Below are 14,612 nucleotides of genomic sequence, written 5' to 3' on the forward strand. Positions count from 1 at the left end.
ACAGTCAGGGTCGTTACTCCCTTAAAACTACCCAGATCTGTCCAACGAACCGAAGGTGCTGCAGCGTGCAGGTATTTTTCTCCAGAACAGTCTCAAGGAGCATGTCAGAGCCTGTTTTGTTGGGTTTTTTTAGCGTATTGCAACACGTTTGGTGTACCAAAGGCTACTCTTCCCTGGATAAGTTTTCTGTTACCTCTTCCTTTTCATGGATGCATTTGAACTTGTTGCTGGCTTCTGCTTTTTGAAACCTGTTGGCAGGTTGAGCATCTGTCCTGGGGCCACGCAGAGCACCTCCATGGCAACACAGGAGCTTCAGAGCTGTGGGCTTATTCTCTGTGCTCTGCCGTATCGAAGAAACCGGGTACCCTCATGGAGCATCTCAACATCCCCTGCCACTCCGGAGAACCGTGACCGCCCTGCACCCAGGCTGGTTGAATTTGCACATGTCCGCAATTGAGAAATGCTCTTCCATGAATCAAAAGACGTGCCAAGCCCCACCGTCAGGGCTGGGGGCAGGAGGCTGGGTTTCCAGACAGACATCTCTTACAACGGCACTTCTGGTGCAACCGGTTCCTCTTGATACGGAGATGGTATCAAGTTTGAAGTTCGGGGGATGTTGACAGAGATTTTGTCAACAAAATGGTGTTGAAGGACGAGGTATTTGTGGAGGAAGTCACAAAGAGGTGAAAGATATCTCCTTCAGGAGACCCTTTCCTACCAAATTGGCGTTTGCTTGCTGTTACTTTTTGGCAGCAGCTGGAGGTGTGGACGTGATGGCTCTCATCTCCTCGTGCTCCCTCTGCCTGCGCCGCTCCAGCTTTGCAAACATCCATCCTAGAAATTGCGACGGCGGCAGCGAGAAGTGACGGAGCAGTAGATGAAGAGCAGAAACCAGAGCCCTCCTGCAAGTGATCCGCCCTGGAAAGCAGCCCAGGAAAATGGGCATTTACAGCTTCATCAAATTGTTATCTGGGGACTCATGTCTGGAGACAATGGTGTCGGTGCTGTGCTCTGGGGATCAACGGTGTTGGTGCTGTGCAAGGCACAGCTGACCACGGAGAAACAAAAAGGGCTGGTGGAAAGGCAGTTTTCCCTCTTTTCTCTCCTTTTTTTTTTTTTTTTTTTTTTTTTTTTTTCTTTTTTCCTCCTCTAATAAACGATCCTGGGGGACTTGCTCACCCTTCCTGGGCTTCTGGTTCTCTGCTCATCTTCCTTCTTTTGCTCATCCGGGCAAGCTCTTTGGCACGGAGCCTCCTTGGTGGGGCCGTGGATTGCACCCACGGTGAGGAGATTGTCTGAACCTGCTCTGATGAAAACGACGATGGACAGAGTAACAAGAAGCAGTTCTGGGGGCTTTTCCCACGTCCTCGCGGCTGCTCAGGGGGAGCCCCTTCCTTGGAGTGAGGCCACAGCCCGGGGTCTCCCCCAGCCCCTGTGTCTCTCCCGTAGAAAATTAGTATTTTTGAGGCTGCTCTTGATGTTTGTCGGAGGAGGGCGAAGCGTGTGGGTGGGCACCAAACAAGAGGGGTCAAAAAGACGGAGGGAGGGAGGGAGGGATGGACAGCCTGCCCTTACCGGTATCCTTCCCTCGGAAAGCTGAAAGAGCTGCTCAGGCTCCTAGAGGAGACAGGAAAGCAATCCCAGGCGATCTCAGCTGCCAGCCTTTCCGAGGAAAATGAATCGCTTCCAGGTTTAATAGAGGCTTTATTCAATATAGCGTCGCAAATTTTCATCAGGAAAGCAGATTCTTTGCGAGAAGCTGCACAGCGCCAGGTCTGCGCCTCCCCTGTTTTCTTGTTGCTGCGCTAAGGAACCCGGGAGAATGAAATTAATTTTAAGTGTTATTCTTCAGGCAGCTGTAATAGAAAGAAAAACAGGGCATTGTGTCTCCTCTTGAGATAACGATCGAGACAGGAGTGCGGGAGGCTGAACCCGGGATGTTCTCGCCTTCATCCTGGCGCTGGGATCAGGTAACCCAGCACAAATGTCGTTTGAAGGCTTTTTCGGTCGCTCCCAGCCGTGAGCGTGGCGAGCGGGGGGTGCTGCCTTCGCACAGCCCCCAGATCACCCGGCGCATGGACAGCGTTCTCCTTCCTACAGATGACCAGGACACCGGTGGGAATACAAGACCACCTCGGCCCAAGTAAGCGTAACATTTAACTTTTTTTTTTTTTTTTTTCGCCCCCCCTCCTCCAAATATCACCCATTTTCACCCAGTTTTCTGCGAAACCTCTGAACGGTCTGGGGTGAGGGGGCTGTGGGAAAGACTTGGCCACCCGGAGCAGCGCGTCGACACCCTCTCCTTCCGTGGGTCCCTCCTGGGGCCGCCACCATCACCTACCAGCGATGGTTCCACACCTCCTCGGGAGGCTCTCGGCTCCCCGGCGTCCAACTACAGCATGTGAACACTTAACCCAGCGTGTTCGTGCTGCTTCGTCTCCTGCAGCAGGGAGGCCAGACCCTCGTCTTGTCTAATCAGGGTCGGGTGAGCAAACGGTAAAAAAAAACCCCATGACCCCCAAAAAAAAAAGAGAAAAAAAAAAAAAAAATCAGCACAGCTTTAGCAGTTGAGAGTAGCTCAGGGTCTGGTCCATGATGTTTGAATTTTCACGAGGATGCACGTCAACTGGATGCAATCCCAACGTGCTAAATGCAACTCGCCTCTAATTGCATTGTTTCCGCTGATCTCTGATGAAATTATTTACATGTCTAACAAGCGTGTTTGGCTGAAATAGTCTTTAAACTTTATATGAGTTTTCCATAGGCTTGTTTGCTAAAAAGAGACCAAACGCTAGCAGGTTTGAGTTATTTCCCCCCCCCCACCCCCCCAATTAATTTTGTTTTATTTCGCTCCCTCGCGTGTATTTTTACTCTCTCCCTCGTCTCTGGTAGTGCCAACAGCAGAACGGGAAGGGTGGCTGGAGAGAGGCCAAATTTCGCCTCAGATCATTTCTCTTCAACGCGCGCTGGCCTCCGAAAACCCGGATTCTGTTTGTCATTTGCTTTGCTCTCCCAGCGTTGTGTCATGGCGATGGTATTGCTGATGGATTTCAAGCTTGCCTCATAGAGCCGTGCACGAGGTTTTCATAAGCACATTAATCTTAAAAGAAAAACTGTCAGAAGCAAACAATACCCCTATGAATGATGTTGTAAAGGCACATACTAACTCTAAACATCCATTACCGAAGAATATTAACTTATAGAGGAACGCCATTTCCTCTTACTCCTTTTTAATAGGTACCTGAAACCCAAAGTACTTCCACATTGGAAAATTCGCTCCAAGATGTGAAAGCGCCCGAGATAAAGCAAATCAGGATCTCTCCCAGCGAAGCCCCGGCGGAGCTGGTGCTGGGCCAAAGAGGGAGTCCTGCCGAGGCTGGGGGCCGGCGGCTCCTCTCCGGGGTCTGCTCCCCCTCTTGGGGTCCTTCTGTGCCCCGAACCCTTCGCCTGGTGGCACCTGGGCCGTGGGCACGGCCAGGTACCGCGGATCCCTTCCGGAGAAGGGAAAGCAGTTGCGGCTACCAAGCTTCATCCCACTTCTCTTCTGCCTGGAAGCTGGGTTTGATGCTCCCATGTTGGTGGCTTTACGCGCACCCACCCCCCCCCCCCCGCCCCCCCTTACACTTTTGGTTCGTAAGCGAGCAGCCTGTGTGGCAGGGATAAAACATCTGAGATCGCTTTAAATGTCACTTGGAGCCAGGCCAGCAGCATAGGCAAGGAAAAGCTGGTAGCTTGTTTTAATTTAATGGTGTTGAAGTGTTCTACTGCAATTAAGCATCTGAAAATTAAACAGAAACAGTCATTAAGTCTGGTGATACAAACCCGCTAGACCAGAGAATATAAATTATTTCAAACGGTAAATGCCAAAGCAGTGTTTATGATAGGGATGTTTCCCCTTATTAGCCATTATCTGTTGTTTTAAACCAGAGGAACTTAATCCTAAGGAAATTAATCACTGCAGATGTTGAATCCTGGAGCCCGGAGCAGGTCACCCCTTCAGCTGCGGGTTGCTCAAAGCCAGAGCGAGGGCTGGAGAGAGGGGAAAATAAACACGGGGCAGAAGCGGCCAAGGTGAGGTCCGTCTCTCCAGAGGATTTCCCACTCCTTTCCTCTCCCGGCCCCTCTTTCCCACCCTGCAGCCAGCCCAGGGAATCCCCTCCTTCCCCCTACCCGAGCTGGCATCTCATTTTTATTTTTTTGACCCGCTGAGGTTATTTGCTAGTGATAACACTGGCGGCGGCTGGTACCCGAGTCGGGATGCAAAGCCACCAGGCTCCCATAGGACTTGCATCTGCCCACCCAAAATTATACCGTGCGCACGGGGAGGAGGAGTTATATGACAATAACTGGGTCCAGACCATTGCCCCTGGAAGGATTTTGAGGAAGATCTGGCCATGCGAAGGGGGAGGTGGCAGCGGGCGCAAACGCGTGTCGCGCCCTGCCTCCGGCGGCGAAAAGGAGCATCTCCCCCCGAGGCCGGCCGGGTAACGCGGCCGGACAACCCGGACCTGGGAAACTTCAGACGCGCGCTCTGGCCGCAGTATCTCTTCTTACGAGCTTTGATTCAGGTAAGCGCGTCAATCATGCTCGTTCGAATTCCTCACCTTTCAGCGAAAGCGTACGCTTGCGTCTAATGGACTTCGGTGAGACTTAAGCCTGGCTTTAAAGTTAGGCGTGTGTTTTAAGCGCATTCCTGAATTGGGGCGCTGAGATCCGTTGACGTGAACAGAAAGATTCCCCATTGGCTTCAGTGGGATTTTTCTTGCCCGAAATGGAGTCCAGATCTCGTGAAATAAATACCCATGTCTTTGTAGATGCGGAACCACATGGAGACTTATGAATACTTGTTCCCAGAAAAGGATCCAGCTTATTCATATGCCTCCATCATGTGTATTAAATTCTCCTGACATCTACCACAATTCTAGCATATAAATGGAAAACAGAATAGATACTGTGCCCTGAAAGCGCTCAGCTATTGATGCCTTTGAATTAATAGCAGGAAGCATTGTTTGCATGCAGCCTTTACAATTTGTACTTACATTTTTCCTCTTACATTGTTTCGTTCGCATTTCATCCAAGTTACCGGCCTGGCCGTCCATGAGGATCTCGCTCGCCCGGTCCCGGCCCGAGGGGGAACCCCGCTCTGCAATGGCAATGCCGAATTCCTCGGGGTGGGGAGAAGAGGGTGGGATTCGGCGCTCGGCGCGCGCCCCGGGAAACCGGGACTGGCTTTGCCCACCCGGAGCTGCCAGTCCCGATGGCGAGGGGGGCAGCGAGGCCAGGGTGCTGCCGATTTCCCCCCCCCCCCAAAATCCTTGTTGGGGAAGGAGGATTGAACATCGGCGGAGGGGAATGAGGTTTGCGCCAAAAGACAGGACCATACACAGCGTGCGAATAAATCTCGATATGGAGAGCAGAGTTAGATTCGGGTTAGATTCGGCAACAGCAAATGGCTGTATTGCTGTTTCTTCCGGCGTTGCGTATGTCCAATAACTCCGATAACCTTTCCCTACAGGAGCAGCATTTGATTTAGAGGGGGAATTCCAGGCAGGAGCCGCTCTTTGTTTGCGGTCCACGGTCCCCATCCCCACGATGGCAGCCAGTGATGCAGACGTTCCCGTTCCAACGCCCGCTGCTCCAGGAAAACTACCAGAAAGCAGCAGCATTCATGTAACTTACAACATGTTTCATTTGTTATTTAAAATCTTTAGGAGCCGATATCACGGGCGCGGGTTCAAGGGAAAGAAGGAGCTGCCAGGTCCACGCAGGCTGCCTGGAAGATGCCCGGCTTCCCGCACGAGGAATTCACTGCAAGTCCCATTCAGCTCCTGCTCAGGTGCGCTTTCATCTCCCAGCTCCTCCCCCTCCTCCCCCCCCCCCCACTGATGCTCATAAGATTAGACAAATTTATATACGTTAAACCCATTGGTGTGTTATGCAAAAAAAAAAAAAAAAAAAAATAATCAGCAAGTCCCTCTGTTCTGAAGTTTTCTTGGGAGGGTACAGAGCGAGAAAAGGGTCTCTTTATGCCCATTTCTGGGGACAAGGGGATATGCAACTCTTATCCGTCTCGCACAACATCCAATTTCAAATGACATCTGTGTTAACTACACCCCAATACGCCCCAGTGAAACCCGGTCTGGGCTTGGGGTTCTGCCCGGCAGGGGTGACCACGGAGGCCGGGGCGAGGAGGAGACGGAAGGTTTCGGGGCATGATTGAGAGTGAGGTCCTGGTTGGGAGAAGCGGCTGTGAAAACACCGTCACGTTCTTCAGCGGCTCTTCTCCCACTCCATATGCCCTCACAGCTGCAGACCGGGGCAACAAATATATTTTTTTACAAGAGCTTAAAGCAAAATGTTGTGTCTGTTTTCCAGGAAAAATTGGAAATGAAACAAGCCAGGAGGGTTTTTCCCTCTTTCAAAGCAAACTAACAGAGCACCTCCCATCAAACCCAAACCAGAGAGATCAAAAAGTATTTTGGCTTTCTCCTGAAGTGGAACTAAAACTTTTCCGGCCATACAGGACTAGTAATTTTCTCTTATCTGTCAAAAAAACACAGTCAGAAAACCATCTTTTGCATCTTAAAACATTTCTACTCAACCTCACACCCCTGTAAAAAAAATTAAAAAAAAAAAAAAAAAAAAAAAAATAGACCCAATTTGCTCGAAGGAATTTTTTCCCCACTGGAGAAAGGCTTCAAAGAAAACAATTTATAGGGACATAAATAACAATTTTTTATTTTTTTTTAGTTTATTTTCATCGTTTCTTCCCAGCCCTGTTAGATTCAGGCAGACAAGGGGAACTGAGAAATCGCTTCCATCCAAAACTATTTTATGTCCAAGCGTGACCCTGTGTGGTACCGACGCTGTGCCGCACCCATCACTATGTAGGGATGCTTTTATTAAGGGAAGGGGGCACACAGCCCCTATCATCCCAGGGCAAACACGGACTGCCCCAAGAAGGGTGGAAAAGTGTCTTACAGAGGTTCATCTTCTAATATTGGGCTCCAGCTGTTGCGAGATGCATTTGAAAGTAGTTCCTCCAAAGCAGCATCGCCACCCCCATCCCAGGCTTCCCTTCTTTTCTCTGGCAGGGAGAAAGGACCGCGGTTGTACCACCAGCCCCATCTTTGTCTGGCCAAGGCCCGTGATGTACAGCAGAGCAAAGGGGACGGGAGGAGCTGGTGGTCCTTCCTCCTGTCAGAAGGTTTGGGTGTCCATCCCATCACCTGCAGCTCACCGCGTCGCGGTTTTGGTGTTGCAGCTGCGCCAAACGACCTGATGGGGAGCTGCCGGTTGAGGTGAAGCCTCGAGGGAAAAATCCCACCGCCCCAGAGAGCACGCAGGAACGAGGAGCCAAAGGAGCATCGCCCCAGGGGTCCCTGGAGAGGTGCTTCAGGGCTGAAGGAGCTGGCTAAAATGGACAAGGCGGCTCTTCACAGATTTACGTGCTGTAAATCCCATTTTATATCCCCCGTGCCACACACAGGGAGAAATAAACAGAGTTTTGCGATGATTATTCAGGGTCTTTACGATGGGTATAACGTTCTCTGCTGCTCGCCCCGCTCTTGCCTCGCCACCTCAATACGTTTTCATATTGATACAAGTTTCTGCTGTGAAATGATCCCTGAAAAGAGTTTACCTGCCACTAAATGGCTCTGAACTCTGTGAAATGCTTTGGTACCGCACCGTGAAACGCAGCTCTCCGCTTGCTGGAACAACACGCTGAGCGCGTACCTCATACGGCGCCCTCGTTAAGAGCTGTGGAGTGCGGCACCAGGTCGTAAATTGCTGCGGAAGACACGTTACATCCCTAGCCCGGCTCTATAAAATTTAACCCGTTACATCCTTCGCCACCTCTAACGCCAAGCCAGACCTTGCGCAAAATGGGTGAGGGTGCCGCCTTTGGCCCTGGCTGCCAGCACGTGGCTTGAGAGGCACGTCTTTGATGGAGCAGGTGACACGCGAGGTCGGGGCCAGGTTTGCCCCCCCAGAAGCCACTCCAGCTGGCGTTTGCATCAGCTGCCCCTCGGCTGGCCGCAAACCCTTGGACTGGGAGGGGAGCCTGGCATGGGGTGAGACCTCGTCTTCAGGTTCAAGGAGCCCACTGCTGTCTGAAAGGCAGGGCGGGTCATTCTTCTGTCAGATCTGGATGAACTATTTATCTTGCTTTTCTTCCCAACCATTGGCTTAGGCCACCCTGATGTATGTCCCCGCCTTTCTCTCTCGTGGTCCTTCTCCAGCACTCCCTAGGGACGAGAAGATCCCGCGCAAAAGCGATGGAGGACCATCTCCGAGAGCCAGGGGGTGATGTGCTGCGCATATCCATGCCGTAAAAACCCGGTTTATTTAAGCGTGAGTAAAGGTATCTAAACCTCATCCGGAGTATTTTCCACGAGGAGGAGATCCCCTGCTCTTCCCCCGGAGCCACGTGCGTGCCGTTCAGCGTGCAGCCGCTCGCCGTACGCGTGGTGCCAAACGCAACAAGCCGACCCGGTGCTATTTCAGCCTACTCGATGTGTTTTTCCACCAGCACAACTTAACATCCGCTTCGTTGCCAAGCGTGCGGCCTTCCCACTTCATTATGGTCACGAGAAAACCATTTCAATAAGAAAACAAAGGAATAGGTTGAGCAGCCCTTCATCCCTTCTGTCGGCGAGCGCGTGCGGCGTTTGTTTGCAAAGTTGGGCATAAGCTAATAAGCTGATCTTGCAGAGATTTACGCTCAGGCAAAGATTTCCATATGGGCTTAACATTAAGCAAGAGTTTAATCTAAAGTAAAATATTTGGATTTGTTTGGGGTTTTTTTGGGTTTGGTTTTTCTTTTTTTTTTTTTTTTTGTTTCTCTTTCAGTGCACTGTAGGACCAATGAAATACTCACCAAAGCGAGCAGAGACAAACACCGACTCCAGTGATCTCGGGGGCCGCTGGCCAGGCAGGAGACAAGGACTTCATCTGAGAAGGCGCTGGTCGTCTCTCACAGCACCTCCAGCTCCCACCAACGTCACGAGGACTGTGGGTTCTCAGCGCCGCGTGGCGCTGGGGCTGGATGAGCATTTGCAGGAGAGGGATGGATGGGAAGAGGACAGGAGGGGGCTGTGCAGACAATGCCTCCGGTGCTCAGGGTGGACCTGAATGCAGAAGTTGAAAGGCGTCTTTTTGCAAGGGGCTCAGCAACCCAGGGAAATCGAAAAGCTGCATGCCACCCTGGGCTCTGAATTCCCCTGCGAAGGCTGTGAAAGGCACAAGGAGGGGTACCTGCCTCCTGGCCTGCAGCCAGCGTGGCTGGGGCGCAAGACCTCGTTTCCTACCCACAGGAGCTGGGGGACCCCGGGGACAAACTCACCGCCTGCGAGCAGATACGGCACCTGCCCGGAGCCCGTGCCACGACGGTACGTGCCAGAGCGTGGCTTCCACAGTTGTTTGAATCTAAGCCCTAACAAAGCCAGAAGAAGAGATGCTCAGCTGCCTGGTCTGGGGATTTTTGCCCCTCGCGCCATGACGCTGCGGCCGGCAGCGTGAGATGCTGCGTGAGCGCGGGGAGAGCGGTGCTGCCCCGTGCAAAATTAGGGGTTCGTACCTGCTTTTGAAAGGATGGGTGCCTGCTTTCATCCTCCCCGAGCTCCTCTTCTGGGAAGGAGCTGCCGCAGGGCTGCCGTGCAGTGGTGCTTTGCTCCTGCCCTCGGAGACCCCCACCGCTGCAGCCTCCTCCCCTGCAGCGAGGAGCCGGGGAAGTCCAGCTCGGTCCATCCCCGGGCAGCTGAACTGAATTTCAATACCCGTCCCGCCGTTTAACGAAGCCGTTCCTGCGAGCCAGTCCCCCTCGCATACGTCTGACAGATGTCTTTTTTTTTTCTTTTTTTTTTTTTTGGCTGTATGAAGCTTTTGCGAAGAAGAAGCTTCGGTTCGCCCCCTCCTTTGGGACACAGCCAGCCAGAGCAGGCAGCCCCCGTCCCGCTCGCCCGCTTCTGCTGACAGCCAAAAAACCTCCCCTCCAGCCAGACCTCTGCGTGCCGTTAGCGTGGAGAATCGTTTAATATTGTCCTCAAATTGCTTTGTGTTTTAAAAAATGTCAGTACCTGGTAAGCTAAGCAACTGGTGGCCTGCGCCTCTACAGCTGGTGGGAGATGGGAGGATTCAGACTGCAGCTAAAAAAAAAAAAACCTCCCGCTGCCTACATGCTTCTCAGGGCATTAAATGAGATTTCAAATCCACGCGCAGTGACTTCCAAGTGATCTGAAATGGTTTACAGGCGGTAAAAGAGAAGAAAACAACGATGCTGTCAGTAAAAAGAAAGGTAGGGTATATCCACTGCTATTTATTTAAGCAAAGGCAATAATTTTAAATGATCTGTGTTGTCCTCAGATCAGCAATGTTTTACACAAGAAGCAGACGGAATTTATAAAGCATCCAGGAGCCTGCTGTCGTTTTCATGTTCAGAACCTGTGATCAAAAATTTAGTCTTTAGGAAAAAAAAAAACCACGCAAACCTAAAAATCCAGGGGGGTTGGTATTTTTCTTCTCTCCATGTGGAATTGAGGAGCCTTCTGGCTTGCAGTGGAATATATTTAACACAGCTAAATTGTTTTTGACAAATGAAACCAAGTTATTGTTAATTACTCAACCTGTGGCCTTTACCAAACTGAAATATATGATTAAACAAAATGGCTCAGACAGCACATTAAGCCTTGGAGAATGATTTTATTTTTTGAGCTCTTAAAGCCCGTTCTTCAGAAAGCAGAAAGCATTTTTGGTCGTGACAGCGGGATTGTTCAGCTCTCTATATTTAGCCAGTGTCAAAATGCTCAAGAAAAAAAATTGTCAGAAGTAATTTGGTGATCCTTCTCGCACAAAAAGCACACACACAGGCACCCAGATAATATTGCACTCCGCTTTGCAAGGGAGAAACATTATGCTTTGCAGCGTGCCTTTTGTGAGCAGGCGCTCGTTTTGAACCCGCTGCAATAGGATTTTCCAATTTTGATTGTTCGTGACAGAAAATGAGCTCCATAACCATGACTAAACTAAATATTCCCTCTAAGAGCCACAGCATTGCTGAATCATTAATGAGTACAGAGTAAATAAGGGGGAAACACATGGAAACCCCTACCTTTAACTGTGCTAATCGCCAGCTGCTGCAGTAGAGCAATATTTTTTGATATTTCTATTTTAAAATAAAAAGATAGCTTTCAGAGCTACCTGCTTCACTACCTGCACAGCTAAGAATGCAAAGTCCTGCATCTGTCACAGGAAGCTCAGCTCCTCGGAAGGCACGGCACAAAAATGGATACAAATATCCAGCAGCTTTTGCAAGTACGGCTAGAATAAAGGGATTTTTTTTTTTCCCGAGCTTTCCATCACAGCAGTAGCAAGAAAAGATTTTTTTTTTTCTTTAAAAAAAAGGTATTGCTCTGTTTCCGAGCCGAGGAGCGAAGCGCCGACGGAGGTGCAGCGGCGGCGCATCTTCTCCAGCCGAGCGCTCCCGGGGAGGGTTTCCCGGTCCGGGGCAGTCTGTCCCTCACCCCGGGGGGGGGCATAGGGGCTTCCCTCCCGGTCGTGTGTGTTCCCCCCTCCCCCCCCCGAGCTTTAGCCCCCGCCTCATATTTTCCATGCCGGACCATGAGCTCAGGACGCTAAATCAAAACCGGAGGCGGGAGGGAGCACCGAGAACCCAAGAGGGCCGAGAGAGGAGTGGAGAAAGAGGGGATGGAAAGAGGAAAAAAAAGAGCCGGAGCAAATTAAAACCATCTCAGAGCAAGATGGGGGGGGGGGGGGGGGGAAGGGGCTGGGCCCGAGGGGCAGCAGGTTTGGGGGTGCCGGGCAGCCCCCAAGCGCTGCCCCCATCTGTCCGTAGGGCGTCGAGCACCACGAAGGGCATTTGGGGACTATTATTAATTACTTTATCGCCCGTTTGGTCAGCCGGGTTGGCATCTTTTCCTTCTTCGTTTTCTTTTTAGTCTGATTTTCCTCCTCCTTCTTCTTCTATTCTTTCTTCGTTTTTTTTCTTGATCTTTTCCTTCTTCTTCGTTTTCTTCTCCTTTTCCCTGTTCAATTTTCCCTCTTTTCCCCTCTTCGTTGTCTTCTCATTTTCTCTTTTCGTTTTCTTCCCCTTTTCTTCTTCTTCCTTCCCCGCTCTTTCCACGCACACACGCCTGCGCCCGCCCGGGCCGGGGAGGACACTCTCCCGCCGGTACAAGCCCACCGCGGAGCCCCGCGGCCACGTCTTCCGACCCCTCTAATGATGTCAAACTCTTGTCCTTTCTGTCTCAAAGCCTGCGGAGGCAGAGGCCACCGGGGCAGCCCCCGGCCCCGGGCGGGCAGCGGCGGCGGGCGAGCCCGGCTGCGGGCTGGGCACGGCCCCCGGGGGAAAAGGCTGTTCCACGGGTGGTGAGGGGACCCCCACGTGCCCCCCAAAAAATCGTCCCGTTGGATTGCCAGGGCAGGGAGAAAGACACCTGGTTTCCTCGGCCGCCTTTCGATTGCCTCCTGCCCGCGGGCTGCCGGCAGCCGCTCCCGCCCCGCTCCGCTCCGCCGGGGGCTGAGGACGGCAAACTCATCGCCACGGCGTTCCCCCGGGGGGAGAACCGGGGGTGGGTGGGAAAGGGGAAGGCAAACACGAGGCACCCATCCCTTTCAGGTTCTCAGCTGATTTTTAATCGATCCGCTCTCTTTTCCCGACGACCGATTTCCAACGCTCAGGCGGCCACCGTCTGCCCCGACCCCGGCGGGGGAAGGAGGGGGGAGAGGAGGGGGTGGCCGGGTGGACACCGCATGGGGGCTTCTCCCCGTGCCCGTCCCCGCAGGGATGCCGTGCCGCGGCCGGAGACGCCGTTTGCTTGTCCCGCCCGCCGCTGCCCGCGTTGCCCGCGGGGAGGCCGGAGCCCGGGGCGGGGACGGGACGGGACGGGGGGGACTGCCCGCCCGCCGCTGCCCACCGCCGCTGCCCCCCACCTCTGACCCGGGCACCCCTAATTTAAAACCCAAGGAAGAGTGGGATTTCGATGCGGTTGCAAAGGCGATGCCCGCGGCTGCCTGCCAGGCGGTTTTCCCCTCTTTCCCCCCCCCCCCCCCCCCCCCCGCTCCCCGTCCGCTTACAATCATTTGCGGAGAAACTCTAACCATCTTCCCACCGACCGTTCCTGGGGGGGACGGGACGGGACGGGGGACGGACGGACACCCCCCAGAAATCCCCCAAACACTCGCCCCATCCGCGTTTTACCGGGCTGCCTTCGTGCGCTATGATTCGGGTAAGAAACAGGCGGATTTCGATGCCCGATGGGCGGCAGCAGGTTTGCGGGGGGAGCCAGGTAGGGAAGGGTGTCCGGCCCCGGCCCGGAGCGGACCCCCTCGCCACCGGGCCGTCCCGGCAGCTCCCCCTGAAAGCACAAGCCCCCCCCCCCAACCCCAAACCCCCCGCACCGATGTCCCCGCCTGCGGGTCCCAGCCCCGCGGCGGCCGTCGGGGCTGGAGGTGGGACGGGTGCCCATGCCTGCGTCCCGCGTGGGAACCAGCCGGGGGGACCTTGCAGCCTAGAGGAGGCGGGGAAGGGGGGGACGTGGGGACCCCCACGGTGGACCCCGCTCCGCCTTCCCGCATCCCTAAAACGGGTCGGGGGGCTGTGCATGGGGGGGGGGCGTCCCGTGGGGACGGTGCGGACAGCCCCGGCCCCGCGGGGGCGGGCGGAGGGTGCCGTCCCCCCCTCTCCCCCTCCGTCCCCCCCCCTCCCCGCGGCGGGGAGCGGCGGCCGCGGCCATTTAGGAGCGGCGCGGGAGCCAATGGGCGGCCCGCGGCGGCGCCTCCACCGTGACGGCCGAGATTGACGTGTTTCCCACGTCAAATTGATCCCAAGTAGCGGCGGGGGCTCCCCGCGAGCGGGGAACCGGCCCGGCGCCGCCAGGACACCCCCGCCACCGGCTCCCGCCCGGCCGGGCCTCTCCCTCCGCCGCTCCCCGGGACCTCTATGCCGGACCGGGGCCGGGGCCGCGGCGCGGCGGGCAGGCGGTGCCCCCTCCCCGGGCGGAGCGGCGCTCCCCCGGCGCCGGGCGATGGGTAAGGACGGGCGGCGGCGGGGAGGGCTCCGGGACGGGCTCCGCGGAGGAGGAGAAGGGAGGGGGGGGGGGGCAAAGCGGTCGGGGGGGGGGCGGCGGGCTGGACCCCCTCCCGCCGGCCCCGGCACCGTCGCGGCGGCCCCGCCGAGCGGCCCGGGCGGCGGCGCGGCCCTCCGGGCCGTCGTGGCAGCGGGCGGGGGTCCGGCACGACGTGCCCGGCTGGGAAGGTTCTGGGATCCCCCGTTCCTCCCCGCTCTCGTTCTTCTCTTTCGCTCTGCTCTCTTCTTGCTGTTCTTTCTCCCGTTGTCGTTGTTTCTGTCTCTCTTTTTTATTTTTCTCTTCTGACTTTTCTTTTTTCTCGTTTTTTTTTTCTTTTCTTTCTTTCTCCTTTTTTCTCTCTTCCTTTCGCCTTTTCTTTCTTTCTTTTTCCTCCCTTTTTCCTCCCTTTTTCCTCCCTTTTTCCTCCCTTTTTCCTCCCTTTTTCCTCCCTTTTTCCTCCCTTTTTCCTCCCTTTTTCCTCCCTTTTTCCTCCCTTTTTCCTCCCTTTTTCCTCCCTTTTTCCTC

General features: G+C 54.2%; 1 protein-coding gene across 1 annotated transcript in view; it reads left to right on the forward strand.

Moving 5' to 3' along the window:
- The window catches only part of PAX1 (paired box 1), a gene marked incomplete at both ends in the record, with an annotated part of 40,365 nt that overhangs the window by 20,066 nt on the left and 5,687 nt on the right, over positions 1 to 14,612 (forward strand). The window contains 1 exon segment of the mRNA XM_082480214.1: positions 12,273 to 12,387. Coding sequence (XP_082336340.1) covers positions 12,273 to 12,387 — 115 coding nt within the window.

The sequence above is a fragment of the Vanellus vanellus genome (genome assembly GCF_965231255.1).
Source record: "Vanellus vanellus genome assembly, chromosome: 3".
Lineage (NCBI taxonomy): Eukaryota > Metazoa > Chordata > Aves > Charadriiformes > Charadriidae > Vanellus > Vanellus vanellus.